General features: G+C 50.4%; 2 protein-coding genes across 2 annotated transcripts in view; one reads left to right on the top strand and one right to left on the bottom strand.

Moving 5' to 3' along the window:
- BPIFB2 (BPI fold containing family B member 2) overlaps positions 1-4,626 on the bottom strand; it is a 17,552-nt gene extending 12,926 nt beyond the window's left edge. The window contains exons 1-3 of the mRNA XM_036900958.2: positions 4,521-4,626; positions 3,595-3,731; positions 1,247-1,340 (exon numbers count right to left, since the gene is read on the bottom strand). Coding sequence (XP_036756853.1) covers positions 1,247-1,340; positions 3,595-3,703 — 203 coding nt within the window. The 5' untranslated portion in view covers positions 3,704-3,731; positions 4,521-4,626. The remainder of the gene's footprint in view (positions 1-1,246; positions 1,341-3,594; positions 3,732-4,520) is intronic.
- On the top strand, positions 3,702-21,493 carry SUN5 (Sad1 and UNC84 domain containing 5). Its single transcript, XM_036900580.2, is given in 12 exon segments — positions 3,702-3,743; positions 10,120-10,235; positions 11,011-11,072; positions 13,020-13,069; positions 14,384-14,418; positions 15,001-15,109; positions 17,925-18,003; positions 18,814-18,929; positions 19,505-19,672; positions 20,183-20,269; positions 21,364-21,470; positions 21,472-21,493. Coding segments are annotated over 12 exon segments (993 nt in total).

Below are 21,493 nucleotides of genomic sequence, written 5' to 3'. Positions count from 1 at the left end.
CAACAGTCTGGTAGGGACCCCAGCACTGGATGGGGACTGAGTGAGACGAATGCTCAGGTCTTGGAGGTCCAGAAACCTGGTAAGCTGGGGAGTCTTTCTAGACTCCGGAATGTACAGAAGGCAGGAATCCCCTCTATAGCATTCTAGTCAGCAGCTATGGCCTGCAGCCCTCCAGCAATGGGAATTCGCTCCCTTCAAAGCCGCCCCTTCTGATTGTTAAGCACTCTCAAGCTAATCTATGATTTTTTATTTTATCCCAAATGAAAGCCATTTCCTCCCACACAGTAGCTGAGGGAGTGGGCAGGGGGACTACAGACACTACAAAGGATATACATTTTAAGTCACATCCAAACTCTACCCTCAAACGCTCTCATTGCCAGCCCGTGGGTGACGTCTTTCCGTGACTCTCCTTAGGACACAGGCTGACCTAGAACCTGATTCTTTTTACTCGACGGCCATCCTGGAGCCTCTGCACATCTACAAACAGGGCCCGTGGTGCTGCTTTCAAGTGACCATGTGACGTCTGTTCTGGGGCCGTCTACAAATCACTTGGGAATCCTGGTCGGCTGGATATTGACGTCGTTCCCAGTTCTGCACCATCACCAGCCTCGCCATGAGCAGTATTCCAGCCCTCCCCTAGGGACCTCAAACTGGGGGCCTCCAGGCCAGCTGCATTTTTACCTCCCCAGTGTTTTACACTTTTTAAATGTTTTAAAATTACTTGCCATCATTCAAATCTTTATAGACTTTAAGTATATATGACTCTCTTGGGAATCCAGAGACCTGGCAATAGTAAGTCTGTGTTCTTACTTGGGTGGGGACAATTGGCCCAGCCCCTGGAGATTTGATATGCCCCCCCCACCTCTGCCTTTGAGTCTGCATGCATTATGGGGGAAGTGGGGGTAAATGAGGCTCAGACTTGTACACTAAATGCAGTGTATAACTTTTGCAGGAAGTAGCTGAGGATCCTGCCAGCCCTAGGGACCCAGGAGCCACAGTCTTGGCTCTGAGGGCTAGAAATCTACTAATTCAGAAAGGCCCGCATGTGTCTCCATGTCGGTCCCATCTCCTAAATCCTTTTGTGACCACAAATGGGTGGGAGCATCTAATGAGGGGGAGCATCACCTGCAGACAAGGGTGCTCATCCAGTGGGCTAGAGCATTTCTCCCAGGGGTGGGAGCACTCACCTGGTGGATTGACACACCCCCGGCAGGCGGGAACACCACCTGGTGATGGGAGCACTCACCTGCTGGGCTGAATCACCTCTCCATTCCCGTCCAGGAAATATGGGACAGTGACCCTCAGGGACTGCTGGAGAGGGGCTCTCCCGATTTCAGACACTGTGGGCCCAGAGCAGAGTGAGCTCAGGCTGCCTTGGGAGCCACTGAGCAAAACCACACGACCCACCATCTACCCGCATCTTGGGTGGAGAGGACTCAGAGACCAGAGGCTGGGCTTCTCCGCGGGCACATGGGTGGGGCCAGCTGGCTCCCGAGGAGTCCACCTTGGGTGCTCTACCCACACCAGGCTGGAAGGCGTGCCCCTCCTCTCTTGTTTCTGCCCTCCCAAATCCTACTTGTCTACCCCACTCCTCAAAAACAGTAACATCCTTTGCCCTGTTGCAAGACTGATAAGACGGCAGCACCTCGGGAGCCCTCCCCAAATCCCCAAGCAGATTTCCCAATGCAGGGGGGGTCTGGAGGCTGAGGACTCTGGAGCCTCTCAGATTCTCGGGGCAAATCCCGGCTCTGCTGCTTACTGTCTCTGTGGCTGCTCTGTGGCTCGGCTTTCCCACCTATAAATGTGCAGTGATTATATGGCACCTGACATATCAGTTCCTTGTAAAGCCTCAGTTCACAATGTTAGCTCTCACTCCGGCGGTTTATTCTGGTAATAACACTGTCACGTGTACAGCGTTTCCATCATGCCAGGCACTGTTCTGAGGGCTTTGCTTTTCCCTGTGGTTCTCCGGTGTACATAGGCCCAGGGTACCGACAGGCCAGGACAGCCACAAGGGGAAGTTGGACCTGGGCCGAGGCACCTGGCTCCCAAGCCCCTGGACTTCCTCACATATGTGTGCAGCCAGGATGAGGGACGTGCTAATTAAACAATGAAACATGAGTGGGATGAAAAGGAGAGATACTGCTGCTGGAAGGGAGCATCAGATGAGCAGCCAGGAGGCCCAAATGTCACTCAGAATCGCTGTGGGAACCGGGAAGTCCCTGGGCCTCTCTGGGCCTCAGTTGCCCTAGACCTGGAGGGTAAAGGCAGCAGTGCCTCTCCAGCCTGACCACCTGTGGCTGAGCTGAGACTCACACCCATGCCTCTGGGGCTCCCCACAGTGCCCCTCTGACACAGGGCTGGAACTCGGGGGCTTGTAGGATGGGACTGGAAGGACACTAAGAAGTCACTCAGCCCGGCCTTGGAAAGAGCTATGTGCCACGTGGGCCCACCACTGGTTTTCACGCAGAGCAAACACAGGCAGGTGTGCCGGGGAGGGCTCTCTGGGGACAAGAGAGGCTCACACAGCACAGGCAGATGGAGGGTGGCCCGCAGAGGGCAGCAGGTCTCACATCCCTGCCTGCGGGCATCCATAGGGGGCTCTGTGTGCCAGTCCCACTACCATGGATCACTTGATCCTTTTTATTGCCTGTCCAGCCACCCGGATACAAGGCCCTGGAAGGCTGTGTGTGCACCAGGGGCACCCTGCTGCTTCCCTGAGTCACTACCTCACTGTTTCATGGCCTGGAAGTCCCTTCTGCTGGTTGACCTCAGCCCCTCACACTGTGATCTGGGTTTGGTCTGGCAGTGAGGGAAATAGCTTCTAATTTCTCACCTGACTCAGCTTAGGTGGGACACTGAAAGCCTCCCCATGGGCAGCTGGGAGAGTAGATGTGTCCTCTGGGCCTAGGTTTCCTCATCATGCTCTCCCCATGGAATGGGGCAGAACTTGGAAGGACGCAGCAGAATGATGGGCCAGAGGCTTTGCCCAGAGGAGCCCAGAGAGGGGCCGGTTCTTCTCGCTGTGAGCCCAACAGGCTCTAACTCCAGGACGCTCCCCCCAGTACTGCACTGCACTAGACATGCCTCTCCCAGCATGCATGTGCATGCAGACCACCCCTACCCCATATGCCCAGAGTGTGCAGCCATGCCTATATACACACATCCGGGCACACCCCATGGTACTTGCTCACGCACCCATGGTTAGGGACCCTCCCAACACTCAAGCGCATGCGTGGACACATCTCCATGAATTTTCAAACTCATAGCAGACATGCATGAGCAAAAGTAGCCACTCAAACCAACCCAGGCCCATACCACTGGGGCCTGTGAGCACAGCCATGTATGCACATGTGTACAGTGGACACACATATACTCCCACTCACGCATTCATTTAATATTTACTGAGCAGCATTGTGCCAGGCACTGTTGGGGCATAGCAGCAGATGAGATAAAGTCCAGGTCCTCATGGGGCTTTTGAGTTCACAGATATACCCACACACTCAAGGTTGTACACACACTTACGGACATGGACTCACGGACACACACTTGTGCACAGGCCCACACAGGACAGCCCAGCAGCATGTCTCTTACCGTAGCTCAGCACTGCCTTGTTGAGTCTGACCACAGCGCCCGGCCTGGAGGTGCTGACCACAGGCAGCACAAGCACCAGCAGCAGGCCCAGCCCACATGACCTAGTCATGGCGGTTCTGGCCACGGCCCACCAGAACCTGTGGGCCAGGGTAGGGACAAGCATCAGGGAGATTATCTAGAACAGCACCCCACCCACTGGGCTGCTTAAACCCCACCGCAGCCTGGAGGTGGCAAGCCTGAGTGGTGATCCCAGCCAGGCCTGAGCCCCCACCCAAGGGTTTTGTGTCTCTGAATTGGGAGGATGTTGCCTTCCCCGCCTGCTCTGCCAGGAACTACAAGGGAGCTAGTCTGCAAACAGCCCCAAGGCCTAGAGAAGACAACGCCTTGCCTGAGGCCACATAGCAAAGGAGAGCTGGTGTAGGACCCAAGCCATACCAGAGGAAGATGGAGACACTCCTGGGTGGGGAGACTGAGGGCAGCTTCCCATCCCAAGGACAGAGCCCAGGCTACTACCCCGAAGCCCAGGGCCGTGTCCTCCAATGCCAGGAGTCCAGCCCAGCCTGGTGTCCAGATGTCCAAACCCAGCCAGGGGAGGACCCAGGCTGGCGGCTGTTCTCATCTCATCCTGCCAGGTGAGGAATGTCCTCAAAGCAGGCCTCTCCCAGGACCCCCCGGCCCCTCCCAACCCAGCCCAGCCACGTAGACAGATCTGTGTCTGACTCAGCAAGAAGGAGCCAGGCAGGAATGAGGAGCCACCACTCAAATGGGCTGAGGCCCAGCGAGGCCACACTTGCCTGAAGTCCTATAGCAAGACTAGGGATGGACCCTTAGCAGAACGTGGCTGGAAGTAGTATCCCCATTGTACAGATCGATAAGTTGAGACTCATCCCTAGAGGGGTGCCAGCCCTGTCCCCATTTCTACCTACCTCAGGCAGTTCCCAGGACAGGTGGACTCTCAGCCCCAGCCAAGCCCTTCTCAGCCCTGGGAAGGCATGAAAGCTCTTTTATGAGGCTCGCTGGTGTGCAGGTCCCACTGCAAAGGGACCCAGGGAGGGGCAGGTTTGCTTGTGGTTGCAGGTGTTTTCCCTGCAAACATGGCCTTTGCCAAAGTGTCTCATCCCACAGGTGCAGTGGGGCTGCCACGTGGCCAGGTTCACTGCCAGCTGCTGCAAGACCCTGGGGTTGGGCAGCTTTGGGGCCTCCAAGGGCAGAAAACTCTGGAGAGAGGGCTGCTCCCAGGAAGGCCCCTCATCACCCAGCCTGGTACCTTCAAGCAGGAGGCCACCTGAGCCCCAAAACTAGTCACTGACTGAGCCCTGATCCTGGTGACATACTGAGCCATGATCCTTGTCATAGACTGAGCCCTGATCCTGGTTGCACACTGAACCCTAATTCAAAAGGTAATGGATGAGAGGGTGTGGGGGACCCAGCCCCTAGCCTCTCTCCAAATGCACATCTCACTCACAATGAATTTAGCCCATCATCTCTTTCCACATTACAAACTCTATATGCAGCCCAAGGAACTACACATGCAGATAAAGGCATTTGCATACATATGTGTGTGAGGATATATGTGTGCTTGTATGTTTGTGTGGTTGTGTGTGCATTAGGTCACAATGACTGGCATCGGAGGGAAGTATGTGTGCGCATGTGAGTGTGTGCATGAAATGGGCATGTTGACATCTTGGCTTATGGTGTTACATGCTTGTTCACACAAACCTACATGAGTGCAGGTATGGGGTTTGGGTACAGCATGTATATGTGGGTTTGGTACAGAGTGTGTCTGTATGGAGTTAGGTACATGTATGCATGTGTGCAAGGGTATAGTGAGCTGTTTCCTGGCATTGAGGGTGTATGCATATGTGTTTGTGTGCGTACATGCATGTGTGCATGGGAGATGATGGCGTAACTGCAGGGAAGGCCCCTCCATTCCTCTGAATGGCTCACCTAGGGACAGGCACAAGTAGCCTTGAGGCCTTCCCCCACTTTAGAGCTCTCCATGGTTCCCACTGACACTACACAAGCCCAGGGCCCAGGCCCACCTGTGCTGGGTCCCCACTAGAGCCCACAGAACCAACAGGGACTGCAGACACCATCAAGCCCTCCCCTGAGAGGCCAGAGCTCAGATGGATCAGCCCTGCCTCTCAGCAAGGGCTCCCCCATCCTGTTCCATAGGAAAAAGGAATGAGAAGAGCCCACTGCATGGTCTAATATCCTACTCCTGGCCTCAGTTTTTCCACCAACACATAAGACCAGCCCTCCTGGCCCTCACTGAAGCTGAGGCAAACAGCAGACTCAGTGGAGAGGGGCACAAATATTGACCAAAGCCACTCTCAGTGTTTGTTCCTGGCATGGACATTTCCTCTTCCTCCAGATTTACAGCTCAGGGGACATTGGGTGACAGTCATTAAGACACAAAGGAGGGAGAGTCTCACCAGCCCCTCTTCTCTACAGCAAGAGTGAGCACAGTTCAGTGAGCACCTGTTATGTGCAAGGCATTCTGCCAGCCACTCTACCCTCATCCCCGGGATGGAAGCTGGTCCTGCTCACCTCTGTAGCCTGGAACATACCAGGTTGCTCAATAAATATCTGTTGAATGAAGAAATGAATGAATGTACAATTGAAAGACCCTCGTAACAAGTACAGTGGCAGCACTTCAGGGCTTCCCCTTCCCGAATATTCTTGAGAGTACTGTATCAGCTGCCTATTGCTGCTGTAACAAATTTCCACAAACTTAGTGACTTAAAACACAAATTTATTATCTTACAGTTGTGGAGGTCCGAAGTCTTAAATGGATCTCACTGGGCTAAAAAAACAAGGTATTGGTCAGGTTTTGTTCTTTTCTAGAGACTCTAGGAGAGGATTCATTTCCTGGCCTTTTCCAGCTGCTAGAGGCCACTTTTATTCCTTGGCTCATGGACCTCTTCCATCTTCAAAGCCAGCAAGCTGGCCTGGGTGCTCCTAATATGGCCATATTCTCTTCTGCCTCCCTCTTCCCCATATAACCCTGATCATCACACTGAACAAGCTAGGACATTCTCCCACCTCAGGGTCAGCTTATTGGCAACCTTGCTCCTCTGCAAGCTTAATTCACCTTTGTTATGAAACCTACATACTCACATGTTCAGGTTTTAGTACACAGGCCTCTCTGGAGAGCCATCGTTCTGCTTAGCACAAGTACTTAGCCTGCAATCTGAGCAACTTCTACTAGGGGGCAAAAGTGACTCCATTCTAGTTTCACGATCCAAATAGGCTGTGCACCAGCAAGGCTCACAGGAAAAACGCAACCAGATATTTCCACTTGTTATGCTTTCATCATTCCCCAGAAAAAGTAAAATTTTATTAAAACAACAGCACGTGTACATTAATTTGTGTAAAGCAAAACATTCACCACTGAGAAGCCCAGCACTGCAAAATGCATTCACGAATAACCTAAGAAAGTGGCAAGTCCAGGAAGCTTGGGGCCGGAAGGAGTCTGGGAGCAAGAGAAAGCATGACTTGATATCCAAGCCTCAGCTCTTGCCCTTGCCCAGCCCAGACCCTGGCGTGGCCCTGCCTGTCTTGACGCCTCAATTTATCCATCTTAAAAGTAGAAAGTTGGTGAGAATGGGGAAGAACTTCCTCCAAGGGGAAGTTCCAGAGTCAAGCTGGACCCTGGGAAAACCACTCCCCCTGCTCTGTGAGGTCACAGTGCCAGAAGCTCCACTTGTGGGCGGATTCCACACGGAAACTTCCAGGGAACACTAGGAGGTGGCAGGCAGCAGCTGCAGCCACTTCCTCCCCCCAACTCCCTGTCCTAGAGAAGGACATCGATGCCACGACCCCCAAGGAGCCCCAGGGACCTGTGTGACCCACCTGAGGATGTGGCCTTCACCTCCAGGGAGGCCAGGGTCAGGAGGTGAGGACAGCAGCCCTTCCCTCTGCCCAATCCTTTGCAGTTAACAGAACACTGCCCCTCTCTCTGCGCTCTCCTTGGAGGTGAGTGGGCATTACCAACTGCACTTTACAGACACCGCAGCTGAGGGCAGAGAGAGGTTGGACAGTAGCTTTCCTGAAGTCTCCCAGCCAGGAAGTCGTGGACACTTGTCCTTTCAGCCTGTGTTTATTGAGCACCTACTGTGTGCCAGCCTCAGGGCAGAGTGCCAGGAGCAAAGCATTGCACGAGACGGATGTGCTCCCTGCCCCTTGGAGCTCGCAGTCTAACAAGGGAGACAGGTAGCAGAGGAGGAAACACGCATCTTGGCCATTATGTGTTGGAGGCCTCTGGTTGCAGGTGATGGAAATTCCAACTCAAAATAATGCCCACCTTTGGGCCTCCCCAAACGGGGTGTATATACCAAAAGCATATACAAAATAAGTCACTGGAGTGAGGGGAGAGAAAAGTAGATGTTTAGTTGTATTTTTTAGCTCATCCTCTTTTATTTTATATTCCTCAAGAATGTATAAATAACTTTGTATATTTGAAGTGGTAAATATGTTAGCTCACTTGGAGATAGATGTATGTGTGGTATAGATATACAATGTCTCAATAAATAAGCTAAATACATTGGGGGGTATAATAACAAATATTTAGAGACTGTTGCCTCAAGAAGTAAAGAAAATTTGTTATCTCACATACCCAAAAGATCCCGAGATGTGGGTGGCTCCAGAATACATGAATCCTTCCATTCTGCAGTGTCGCCCGAGGCCCTCGTCCCCCACTTCTGTTGGCTCCTCACAGTCACGGGATGGCTACCACAGGTCCAGGGGCACACAGAAGCACAGCCTAAGTGGGGTGGAGGGAGAGTGGGTATTGCTTCCTGTGGGTCTCATTTTTAGCAACGAGAAAACCTTTCCCCAAGGCCAGGACCCGCCATGCCGACTGCCCACACCTCACCTGTGGACTCCCCCATCTTTAAGCCGACCACAGCAAGGGGGGCACCGGGAGTCCCACAACAGGCGGAGACTGATCAGGACTGTCTAAAATCAGTCCTGGGGCGGGAGAGGACAAGGAACCAAAATCAGCCTTCTGCTGGTAAGGGGAGGGAGTGGCTTTTGGGTGACAGCCACCTGTGCCTGCCACAGACTGAGTCCTTCCTCAAGACACCTGGGTTTGGGGTCAGTCCGACCTGGGTATGTCCCTGATTCAAAGGCTGGTGGTCTTAGGCAAACCTCTCTGCCACTCAGTTTCTCAGTCTGGGGGACACCATATTCCTTGTAAACTGTAAAGTGAGATTGTGAATCTTGTCATTCCCAGGGTCACGCAACAGCGGCGGAATGCCTGCAGGGTGACAGAGGACTGCTTGACAAACAGGAGTGAGCAGGGAGGGGGAGGGGAGCCTGGGGGTCTTCCTGGGCAGCAAAGTGCTAGGCTCACAGATATCGGATGGGCAACAAGGGGTGGGCCAGGGGCAGGGGTGCCTGCATCAAGCTCGGGGTGCTCCCCAAGTGTCTTCAGGCACCAAGTCCCCAAGGCTGGCAGTGACACCATCGCCCTGTGCTCTCACAGATGACGCCCTCCCGTGGCCTACAAGCATCAGCGCCCCAGCCCCAGGCCTGACTAACAGCATCCTGGGACATATGTGTATGTATATACTGAAAAGCCACCTTGGCCATCAGCGTGGGCCTGGTGGAGGGCCCAGACTCAGGCCAGGCTGACCCGGGTGGGGTAAGCACTTTACTGGGCTGCAGGGGAGGGAGGGAGCTGCAAGTTCAGCCCTGGAAGCTTCCCCGTCAGAGTGGTCAGGGTCTCATTCCAAGCAGGATCTCTTGGTGGTTGGGGAAAGGGCATGGGGGGAGGAACTAACTGCCAGCCCTCCCCTACTCTGCCTCCAGCCTGGCTTCTGTGCCAGGAGGCCACCAGGGAAGTGATGGGAGTGGTTCAGTGCAACTCACCCTCACTTCAGCAACATGGTTCTGACCACACCCTGAAGATCCATCTTCCCCTTCCAGGGTTACCCACCCACACGTACCCTTGTTTGTCTGCTCAGTCATTTATCCAACCATCTGCCCACATACCCATCCGTTGTAATATCCATGTGTCCCTCTAGTCCACCCATTCATCCATGCCCCGCGTCATCCATCAGTTCACCCAGGTGTTTGTTAATATTCACATCCATCCAGTCATCAACCCATCCATCCTCTCAATTGCCCGTCCTCTCATCCATACTCCAAGCCATTCTTCTTACCCATTCTTCCATCCATCTATGTATCCTCCCACCTACTCATTCATCTTGAACCCCTACTTTTGGTCTAGCTCCATGCTGGGCAAGGCTGGCCACCCAGGGATGAACCAGATAAGGACGCCGCCCTTGAGAAGCTCCCAGCGTCAGGGAATGGGCATTGGCATATCCCACACCGTCTTGCTCCTAAGTCACTCTTGAGTACCCATTAACTACCAGTGTAGGTAGTCAATAGGACTGGCACTCACTGCAAGCTGGCGCTTCCTCATAAGCAGAGCAGGGCTGTCCTGGGCTTGGCTAATAAGTCAGGGGTGTCTCCCAGCTCCAAGACTGACCTCCCAGGACAGTCAGCGAGTCACTGTAGGATAACAACAAGGGTGTAGCTACTTGCTGCTCTCCTGTGTCCTCTGCAGCCTGGATCACCCGCCTGGCCTCCTTCCTGAGAACTCAAGTCCACCAAATTCTATTCAACACCTGCAGGTGAGCAGGAGCAGAGGGAGGGAGAGAAATGTGGGCAGAAGCTGTGCAGCTGGTGACCATAGAAGCCCCCTCTCTGGTTTGAACCTCCAGATGAGCCGCCCTGAACCTGACTTTCATCAGATCCATCACCCCAGAACCCACCGTGGCTCCCCACTGCCCCAGCCCACCAGCCGCAGCCTCCTGCCGTCCTGTCCTGACCTTCCTTCCTGAGCCTCCCTCATTCTGCCTCCTGCTTGGGACTCACTGGGCTAGCAAGGCATCTCGCTCCTCGGGCCCTCTATTCCCCTCCCCACCTCCGCACCTGTGCACATGCTGGGCTTCCCATTCCTTCCTTTTCCCTTCCTGTCCATGAAAACTCTTCTGAATTCCTGCCCGCCTTTCTATCTCATTCATTCACTTAAAGTTTACATTCTAAATGTTTCCTTGCTGCTACTCTGGGCCCAGACTTTGGCAGACGCCAAAACAGTGCCAAGCTGGGGGTGCTGGGGGTGTTGACTCTGGAGTTTGTGGGAGGAAGGGACATCTTAGCTGAACCCTGAAAGACAGTGACCACTGTGAGTGAATCTCTGATGGCCTTAAATGCCAGGGTAAGAAAAAAAAGTGCCCAAATGCTCATTTTCCTCTTGGACCCTGTGGAGACACAGACCATGGTCAGTATCTTGGAGAGGCTGTCACAACTGCCCTTTAGGGTGGGAAAAGGGTGAGGGCCAGGCCAGGACTTGCCATCCTGTGCCAAGTCCTGCCTCTCCTTGACCACTGCTTCTCTATCTTCCAGATGCAAGATTCTCTTCCAGAAGCTCATGGAAAAGACAGGTGTTCTGGTCCTCTGTGCTTTTGGTATGTCTCCAGGGCCCTGCCCCAGCCCAGGTGGAGGTATCTCTGGGCTCTTGCCCATCCTGGGAGGGAAGGAGGGAGGGCTCTGGCACTGACCATGTGGCACTGGGTGAGAGGCTGCTTCTCCATGAGTCTCAGTTTCCCCATCTGTAAAATGAATGTTCCTGTGAGGATTAAATTAGAAGATGGCCAAGAAATTATTTTGAAAGCTAAGAAAAACTCTGCAAACTGTAAAGTTCTCTCCCAACCATATTACAATAATCACTACTCCCTTTTCTGGGTTTCTGTGGCTTCCCTCCAACCACCACCACTACCTCCCATGGCACAGGTTTGTTTTCTCAAGCAGGGAATCTCCTCCCTCCACTCAGTATTCAAGTATAACTGCCAGGGGCAGAGGAGGGAGAATTTCCAAGGAAATTAGGAGTTCCTAGGAAATTTAGCCCAACAAATAAGGGTTTTTAAAATAATAGCTATATGGAGCTGTATTTCACATACCATAAAGATTGCCATTTTAAAGTATATAATCCAATGGTTTTTAGTATAGTCACAAAGCTGTGCATGCATCACTACTATCTAATTCCCCACCCCAAATGAAACTCCCCAGTCCCTGGCAGTCATTCCTCACTCCCTCTCCCCCAAGACCTAGGCACCCACTCATAGATTTTCTGTCTCTATGGATTTGCCTATTCTGAACACTTTATACAAATAGAATCAAACAATATGTGGCCTTTGTGGCTTCTTTTACTTATCATGCTTTCAAAGTTCATTCACGTCGTAGCTTATATCAGCATTTTATTCCCTTTTATGGTTGAAAAGATGCCATTGAATGGATATGCCACATTTTGTTTATCCATTCATCAGTTGATAGATATTAAGGTGTTTCTGATTTTTAGCAATTATTAATAATGCTACTGTGAACGTTACTATAAACATTTTTGTGTGGACATGTGTTTTTAGTTCTCTTGGATATAAACCTAGGTGTAAATTGCTGTGTCATATGGTAACTCTATATTTAACTCTCTGAGGAATACCAAACTTTTTTCCAAAGTGTTAGCATCATTTTACATTCCCACCAGCAATGTGTGAAGTTTCTAATTTCTCTACATCCTCACCAACATTTGTTATTACCTGTCCCTTATTTTAGCCATCCTAGGGGGTGTGAAGTGGTATCTCACTATGGTTTCTATTTTATTTCCTTAATGATTAGTGATGTATTTTGATCTTGCATCTTGTAACCTTGCTGAAACCACTTATTACTACTGACATTGGGCAGGGCACCCAGTCTTGGATACTTTAGCATTCTATATGCAAGATTATGTCACCTGAATCTTTTTTCTTTTTATTGACTAAGTCACCTGGCTAGAACCTCCAGGACAATGTCAAATAGAAATGGTAAGGTCAGACATCCTTGTCTTATTCCTGATCTTAAGAAGAAAGCATCCAGTGTTTCACCATTAAGTATGATGTTAGCTGTGGGTTTTTTATAAATAGCCTTTATCAGATTGAGGAAGTTCCATTCTATTCCTGGTTTGTTGAGCCTTTTATCATGAACAACAAATAGGTTTTAAGAGCTTTTATAATGGCTTGAATCATGGGACCTCAGGCAGCACATGGAGATCATAAAGTTCAGGGAAGACTGCCCTCTTCTCTTCTCTTTACTATTATCCCCAGTAGGATTAGGACAGGGGAGGGAGAGGAGACGTGGATTATTTCATTTATGCGATAGACTTTGCATATATGATAGCATTTGATTATGAACTGGACATTATCATTACTCCCATTTTACAGAGGGGGAAACTGATGTGTGGAGAGATTAAGTAACTTCTCCCAAAATTGCACAATGCTAGTAAGTGGCAAAATTGGGTTTTGGATCCAGATGCCTTGACTCCAGAGCCTAAGCTCTTAACCTTTCATCTTAAACAGCTCATTTTCATTCCCCTGGTCCCACAGGATTCTGGGTGTTTTCTATGCACTTACCAACCAAAGTGCAAGTCTGGCAGGTGAGTGTGTGACCCCTCAGGCCCTGCCCCCATTGACTGGCCTCACCCCAAGCAGTCAGGATCACCTCTATAAACGCCTCTCACTCTCACCGCATCTGGACCCTAATCAGTTCCTCACTCCTCCTGGTTCCAAATCTCTGCCTTTGCAATGCCACCCACCTGGAACTCATCTCCTCTACCAAACGGCGACTTTCAAAGACCAGATGCAATTGTCCCTCCCAGAGGATGCCTCTCCTATCACTCACTCCCAGTGATGACCCATCTCTCCTTTATCAAGGCCCCCACCAAAAGCAGTATGGGGAGAACAGGGAACACATTTCTCTCTCTACTCAAGGCAGTTTGTTTTTCTGCACAAATGAAGTGAGACCATTTGCTTTGTGGTTCCTGGGGAAGAAAGAGGAGGAAACCAGTGGACAGTGCTCCCTGTCTGAGGACAGCAGAGTCAGAAGGCCTCGAGAGAAAGGCCTGATGAGCCTGTCCTTCCCTCTCCTCTTCTCCCCTTATGAACTCCTTCATCTCTTTCAAGATCCAGCCAAAATGTCACCTCCTCCAGAATCACCAGGCAGAGGTGTCACATTCCCCTCTCTACCCCCATGAATTTCTATAATCATGAATGCAATTTTCTGTAATCATAACTACTTCCTCTTACTATATTGGGAGCCCTCAAAAGGAGAGCAAGGTCTGATTCATTCCAACAATATCTACCTCATGGCCAGGCACAGGGTTGCTACTATCAATTTGGGAGGACTGGATGGCCATATGGGAGTGTGAATGAAGGGAGAACTGATGGGAGGATGGAAGCGAAGGATGTAGGGATGGGAGAAAATGAATGGGAGAAAAGGGTCATGGAATGAATGGAAGAGTAAAGGACGAGAAAGATGGATGGATGGGAAGGCCGATGGGATATGTAGTTGGATGGATGGATAGATGGTTGAGTAGGAGGGTAGATGCATGGGATGGTAGATGGATGGACTGATGAGAGAGTGGATAGATGTATTGATGAAAGTGTCAATGGATAAGGTAAGGTAGGTAGATGGGAGGATATATGGACAAGGAAGGTTGGATAAATGAAGTAGATGGATGGGAAAGGGTGGATGGATGGGATGGTGGATGGTGGGAAGGTGGATGGTTTGATAAAAAGGAGGGTAAATTGTATTTGGATAGACAGTAGGTTGGTGGGGGGATGGAAGAGTAAATAGGGAGGTGGATGAATGGATGGATTTGTGGCCGTGGGAGAATGGGTGGATGAAGTTCCATTGGGCGCAGATTAGACCATCTGAAGGAGATCCCTTGCTTTTCTTAATACCCCACCAGGATGGCAGCATAAATACTCCACTGCAGAGCTTGAGGTAAGAAGAATCTTCTAAATAGTCCTATTATCACCTAACAACCAGAGATATATCCAGGATCTAGGCTATATTAGCTAAGAATGTGGGCTCTACAGACAGACCAGCCTAGATTTAAATCCCAGCTTCTATACTTCCTACCCAGATAAACTTCACCTCTTTGGGCCATTGACTCCTCATTTGTGGGATGAGACATAACACCCACCTTGCTCTGTGTAATTATGGGTATTAAAGATGATGTCAACTGTCTGGAATAATTCCTGGCCCATAGTTAGTGCTTAGCAAATAGTAGCTGAGAAGACATATAACAACAAAATATCACCTGGTGGCAGCATCACTAATTGCAGACAAAAATACTCAAATATTTGGAAGGAATAAGCTCAGTTTAAGGATACTCCAAGCAGGAGGAAGAGCATGAGTAATGTTTTAAAATAAGAATCTGATAGGTAGGCCCAGGGATGGGCCCAGGAGAATAGGAAGATGTGAAGCTAGGTCTTTGTGGGCTGAACTGAAAAGCAGAAATTGAGGGCAATAATAGCAGCATCACAAATCGATCAGTCCATGTTCTTACTCCTTGCTTGTCAGGATGTACCAGGAGAAGGTGCAACATCACACTGGGGAAATCCAGGATCTCAGAGGTAACATGAGCCAGCTTATTGCCAAGCTCCAGTTGATGGAAGCCATGTCAGATCAGGTGAGATGCTAGCTATTCTACCCCCAAACACCCAAGTTTTTCTTCTGCTTGATGCCCTGTGTCCTATATCCCAAGTTTTGGTGGAGCTCATCCCCCAATAACTTCCTGGAAAAGAGATAAATAAGAAGTATATTTACCTCTTTCAAATATTTGCATGTTTGAAAACATCTTCATTCAACCCTTGCACTTGGTTGATAGTTTGGCTGGGTATAGAACCCTAGATAGGAAATTTTGTTTCCCCTGAGAATTTTGAAGGAAATCTACTGTTGTGCTCAAGTTTATACTGTTGTTGTTGAGAAGTCTCATGGCACTTTTATTACTGGTTCTTTATGTTGTTTTTCATTGGTAGGTTTTTGTAGGATATTCTTTTTGTCCCCAGTGTTCTCTATTTAATCTGCTTGGGGGGTTGCTGAGCTTATTGTATCTATGGGTTGAAGTTTTTCAATAGTTTTGGGGAATTGTCAGCTATTATCTATTGAAATATTGCTTCTTCCCCATTTTCTGGCTCTTCTACTCAGACTTCAATTACATCTATGCTAGACTTTTAGAGTGTGTTCCACTTAATTCCTGTACTATTACCTGGTTTGTTCTTTCATTCTTTTTCTCTGTGTTCTTAAGTTTTGATATTTTCTAATCACATTTATTCAGGTTCACTACTAATCCTGTATTATGTTCTGTCCAATCTACTGTCAAATTTTTCCATTAAGTTCTTAATTTCACACGTTTGCATTGTTTAGTTCTAGAATATACATTTGATTCTTTCCATAGATTTTAATTCTGTGGTGAAATTCTCCAACATTTCATCTATGTTATCCATCTTTTCCTTTATTTTATTTAATATGTTGGTCATAGTTATTTTTAAATATTTCCAGCAAAATTCAGCATCTAGATTATCTATGATCATCTGTTGTCTGTTTTTATTTTGTGGAGTATCAATCATATGATCTTGCTTCTTTATGTCTAATAACTTTTTAGGGTTTTTTTTTTGGATACTGTATACAAAAGAATTGTAGATACTCCAAATAATGATAATTTCAGCCAAAGAGTTCCCCCTTTTCTTTGTAAGGAAGATGAGTACACTGATCACTTCTATGTAGACATGCATTGAGCTGGTTCAGACTTGGATTGCAATTTGTATAAGAATTAGTCAGGAGTTTTCAGTTTAACTCTTTAGCATCTTACCCATGCAGCTTCAAAAATTTGGCAAATGTCATGATGGAAAGGACTTAACCATATGTCTGAGGCCTCTAAAATTCCCAATTTTATCTCCCAGCCCTGCATGAATGCAAAATCTCTGATCCCAGTGGCAGCCTTCTCTGCCAGAGTCAAGCTCAGATTATCAGCCTCTAATTGTGCCCACAATTGGTTTAGTGCCCCAAGTTGCACTGTAGCTACTCAGTATTGAATAACCACTCCTTCTAGGGCAGCAGTTCTCAAAGTGTGGCCCCCATGCCAGCAACATCAGCATTACTTAGGAAAATGTTAGAAATTCAAATTAATGGGACTCACTCAGAACTACTGATCACATACTTTGAGGATGGGAACCAACCGTTTGTGTTTCAACAAGCCTCCAGGTGATTCTGACACATATTAATAAGAGTCACTGCTCTCAGGCTTTGATTTCTTGCTTGTTTTGTCTTGGGGCCTTCTCCCTCAAAGGGGCTTGGTTTCCTAAGCATTGTAAGACTGGAAAGTTTTACTCTGCCTTTCAGAAACTTTCTAAGTAGCTCTTTAGCCTCTTCCATAGTCTTGGGTTTCAGTTAATATCTTATGGAGGAAATAGGCCAGGTCTGAAACTCTTTAAGTCTCCAGTTTTATTCCTTTAGCCCTATGTGACTGTTAAGATCTTTGTTGTTTTCTCTTTCATCAGTAGCGGCTTCTTGTCTGGCCTAAGCCCAGATCCTCAGCCCATGCTCAGAATCATCAAATGCTCTCAGGGATTAAAAAAATTGTCAGTGCATTTCAGAAGAGATCTTCCCTTTCTAGAATTTTAGTCCATCTGTCCTCATGGCTTCCATAGCTCAGTAATGGCTTTAAAGTATGATTTAGTAAACTGTAAACTCTCTGAGCCTCAGCTTCCACATCAACAAAACAGAATCCTTGTCACCATCCTGGAACACCCTGGCTGTTCTATTTACCACTGCAGCATAACAAACCACCACAAAACTTAATGGTATGAAACAGCTAATTGGGCTAAATGATTTGCAGTCTTTATCTGGCAGTAGAGTGAAATGGCTAAGAGCCTGAATTCTGTAAACTAACTGCCTCTTACCAGCTGTATGACCTCAGACAAGTTACCCTTTTGTGCCTTAATAGTTTCATCTTTAAAAATGAGGGCTATAATAGTGCATACCTCCTGGGGTTGCTGTGAAGCTGAGCACACAGTGGTGGCTTTACAAGTCTTAGCTCTAATCCTCACAACAGCAAGAGGTGTACATTATTGTCCCCATCTTACAGGCAAGACAGTTGAGACTCAGAGGGGCAGTAACTAGCCCAAGAGCCCACAGCAGTAAAGGTCTGACTCCAGGCCTCCTGCCTTTAATTTCACTCTGGACCCACATGTGATACCATAGTGGGTGTGAAAGCACTGGGTAAGCCAGTGGCAGGGTTGGGATAGCTTTCTGTCCTCTGAGCTTCCTCCCAGCTTAGTGGCTGGGTGGACCTGTGCACAGACCAGCCACAGCTTCCACAGGCAGGGGTAAAGTTAGGGACAAGAGAGTATCCTGGGGCCACCTGTCACCCGGTGTGAGCATGCATGTGGACCATGGCCAGAAAGAACACACTAGTGCACAGTTTGTGTTTTCTGCCTTCTCAGGAGAAAATGGCCCAGAAAATAATGAAGATGATACAAGGAGATTACATTGAAAAGCCAGACTTTGCCCTCAAGTCTATAGGTAAGTGACTCCCCACTCCCCAGTCTGCCCACCTCAAGTTTCCCTCAGAAACTTCAGAGGGTGGATTTCAGTTGTGGTCCGGAGCGTCTTCTGCTGCTAGGAAGTTCATCCTCAGAGCTAACCTCCACTCCCCAGCTGGTTTTCTTGCTACAGTTTTCTGTTTTCTCTAATGGGGGCTGAGGCGGAGAGAAGAGGATCTCCACCACCCTCCACCGGCTCACCATCCCTCTGACATGGTGGGCAGCAGAGCCACCCCTGTCCCAGCTGGGGGAGACTGACCACATAAAGAACCACCAGATGCCAGTTACAGTTGGGAACTGGTGCTTTGGAAAAATAAAGCAGGTGGCTAGAATAGAGGAGACCTGGGCAGAGGGTGTGCAAAAAGACATTTGGGTGAGGAGGGAAAAGCACTGTGCACCTGTGAGGACACAGCAGGAGAGAGTGACCCAGGCACTCCCAGGCCTAGGGGCTCCTGGGGTCAGAGGGTGTCTGCTCAACCTCACAAGACTAGAGTTTCCTCCTCCATGACATGGGTATAATAGCAGCCACAGTAACAATGATGAGGCCAACATAGGTAAGAGCCCACTCGGCACTCAGCCTCACAGCAACCCTATGATGTAGGCGCTATCATTACTACTATCATTGTCACTATTATTACACCCACCTCCCAGACAACACTGAGGTCCAGAGAGGGCCAATGACTTGTCCAAAGTGCTTGCCTGGCACATAGTAAATGTCCAGTCAGGGAGGTTCCCTCCCCCACGCCAAAGCCGGGGTTGCTTGTCTGAGACACCCCCACCTCCCAAACAGGGGCCTCCATCGACTTTGAGCAAACGTCAGCCACATACAACCATGACAAGGCTCGCTCCTACTGGAACTGGATCCGCCTGTGGAATTATGCACAGCCCCCCGACGTGATCCTCGAGGCAGGGCAAATGGCGGGACAAGGGCAGAGTGGCCAGGGTGTGGGCAGGGTGTGGGGATAGGAGCTGGAAACAGGTTGGGGAGAGAGCAAAGCAGGTGGGAACCTGGGCTGGGGTTAGGGGTACAAATGGGAGACAGAGATGGGGCAGGGGCAGGGAGCAGAGGAAGGGGGCAACTGATGGGGGCCAGGGCAAGGGGCACTAGGGATAAGTCAGGGGGGTAGTGGGGCAGGAGGCAAGAACTGACAGCAGGGACCACTGGGGAACTGGGAAAAAGCAGGGTACAGGCATACGGGCACTGGAAGTCCCCCTCCAGCCTTCAAGACCTGAAGGTCAGGGAACCCTCAGGGCCCCAAGCATGCCCTGCGCTCCCCCCACTGGGCCAAGGGGAAGGTTCATCCTTGTTGCCAGCAGTCAGGTGAGCTTCCTGGAGTTGGTGGTGTTTGAGCCAAGCTTTGCAGACATGAAGGATCTGGCTCACCCAGGAGGGCCAAGGAGGTGGAGGGGAGCCTGTGTGGGATGAGGGATCCATCCCCCTAACCACCCAGCAGAGCCCACCTTGCACCTGCTCCTTCCAGCCCAGCGTGTCACCTGGCAACTGCTGGGCCTTCTCGGGTGACCGTGGCCAGGTGACCATCCAACTGGCCCAGAAGGTCTACCTGTCCAACCTGACCCTGCAGCACATCCCCAAGACCATCTCCCTGTCAGGCAGCACGGACACCGCCCCCAAGGACTTCGTCATCTATGTGAGCACACCCTGGCAGGGAGCGTTGCTTAACTAGGGGGACAGCCTCATAACGGCAGTACTCCAGGCTCTGTGATTAAACTGTCTGCACAGCTCAAGCAGGCCAGAGAGGCTGGATGGTTAAAGCTGGAGACGGCCAGGGTTGGGGTCAGATTGCAGCCTTCAAGGAGAGCGGATAAACAGCTATTCCACTTCAGCCCAAGCTTTCCAGAACCACTTTAGAGACCATTGAGCCCCCATTTTACTGATAAAGAAACTGATGTCCAGAGAAGGGCCAAGGAAACACCCAAACCATACAAGTCAGTGGCAGAGTTAGAAGAGGACCCTTAGCCTTCTGACTCCCAGTCCAGCGCTCTTTCCTATCCATTACTCTGTGTGTTGCAATGGAACGGTGCCCCCAGAGATAGAGAGCTCCCCATCCTGGGAGGTGTGCGAGTCTCAGCTGGAGAGGGCAGCACCCTCTGAAGCCCGGCCCGTACCTGACACTCTCTCCTTGGCTCTGCTTCTACAGGGCATGGAAGGCTCCCCGAGGGAGGAGGTATTCCTGGGGGCATTTCAGTTTCAGCCAGAAAACATCATTCAGACGTTCCAACTCCAGGTACCTGAGCAAAGCTGCCTATGATGAGCACCTACTGAATGCACACTATCTATGTGCAGGGCTTTACCCAGGGGACCCCACGTCATTCCAACATCCCCAGGACAGTGTCCCAATTGTGACACTAACCCACTTGACAGACAAAGGAAACAGGCTCAGAGGGATGGACCTGCTGCCCAGGGCCCAGAGTGGGCCCCAGAGGAGCCCCGGGCAGCCACTGGCGGGGCTCCACTGTCTTGATCTGCCCCAGGGCCCTCCTGCAGCATTTCCTCTCCGGAATGGCAGATGTTGAGAAGCAGGGCCCATCAGGCCAGGGTTGCTGCCCACAAACTTAGCGTTTCCATACTGGGAGGTCCCACTATCAGCCCCTCGTCCAACCACAGGTGGGGAAACTGAGGTCTGGAGGAGGAGGAGTTGGGGACAGCAACAAGACAGGATGGTGGCTCCTGGAAAGCTCCTGAGATTGGTGGACCATTTAGGCTCAGGAATCAGGCTGACACTGGCTCAAATCCAGACCCAACCACAGGTTCTGTGTGATCCTGGGACATTCCCTTCTCCTCTGGGCCTCAGTTTCCCCTTGTGTAATTCTCTGGGAGGCTGAGAGCATCCAATGAGGTCTTGCAAGCTGAGCCCTGCCTTTAGCACTGGGCTCCATTGCCTTTGAGGGGAAAAAGCAGAAGGGCCACACTTACAGAGCATCTACTATGTGCCAGGTGCCATAAGCCAGCCACCCAGCCACAGGATCTCAGTTCATGCTCAAGGCAACACAGGGAAGCAGGTATCACCACTCCCCTCTTATGGTGGGGAAACAGAAACCCAGAGAGGGGCAGTGGCTTGCCCAGGGCACCACAGCACACACGTGCCAGGGCCCCACATCTGGGACAGCTCCCCAGGCACAGTGTGTCTGTCCTGTCCTTAGCACCTTCCATCCCAGCTCCTGAGTGTTGACTTGCTGTGTGGCTTTAGGACAGTGCACTCATCTCTCTGAGCCTCAGTTTCTGTGCATGGGAAGGTCCCTTCCACTCCCAAATGCCCCTCTGAACAGTCAGAGTGAGGGCCTATGGGTGAGCTACCCCACGTCTGTGCCTCTCTTGCAGAACCAGCCTCCCCGGGCTTTTAGTTCTGTCAAGGTGAAGATAGCGAGCAACTGGGGGAACCCGCGCTTCACCTGCCTGTACCGAGTGCGAGTGCATGGCTCTGTGACCACCCAGACAGAGGCCTAACTAG

This window comes from Manis pentadactyla, chromosome 5 (genome assembly GCF_030020395.1).
Source record: "Manis pentadactyla isolate mManPen7 chromosome 5, mManPen7.hap1, whole genome shotgun sequence".
NCBI classification, from domain to species: domain Eukaryota; kingdom Metazoa; phylum Chordata; class Mammalia; order Pholidota; family Manidae; genus Manis; species Manis pentadactyla.
The sequence above is the reverse complement of the archived record's forward strand: the minus strand, read 5'-3'. Positions and strand labels throughout refer to the sequence as shown.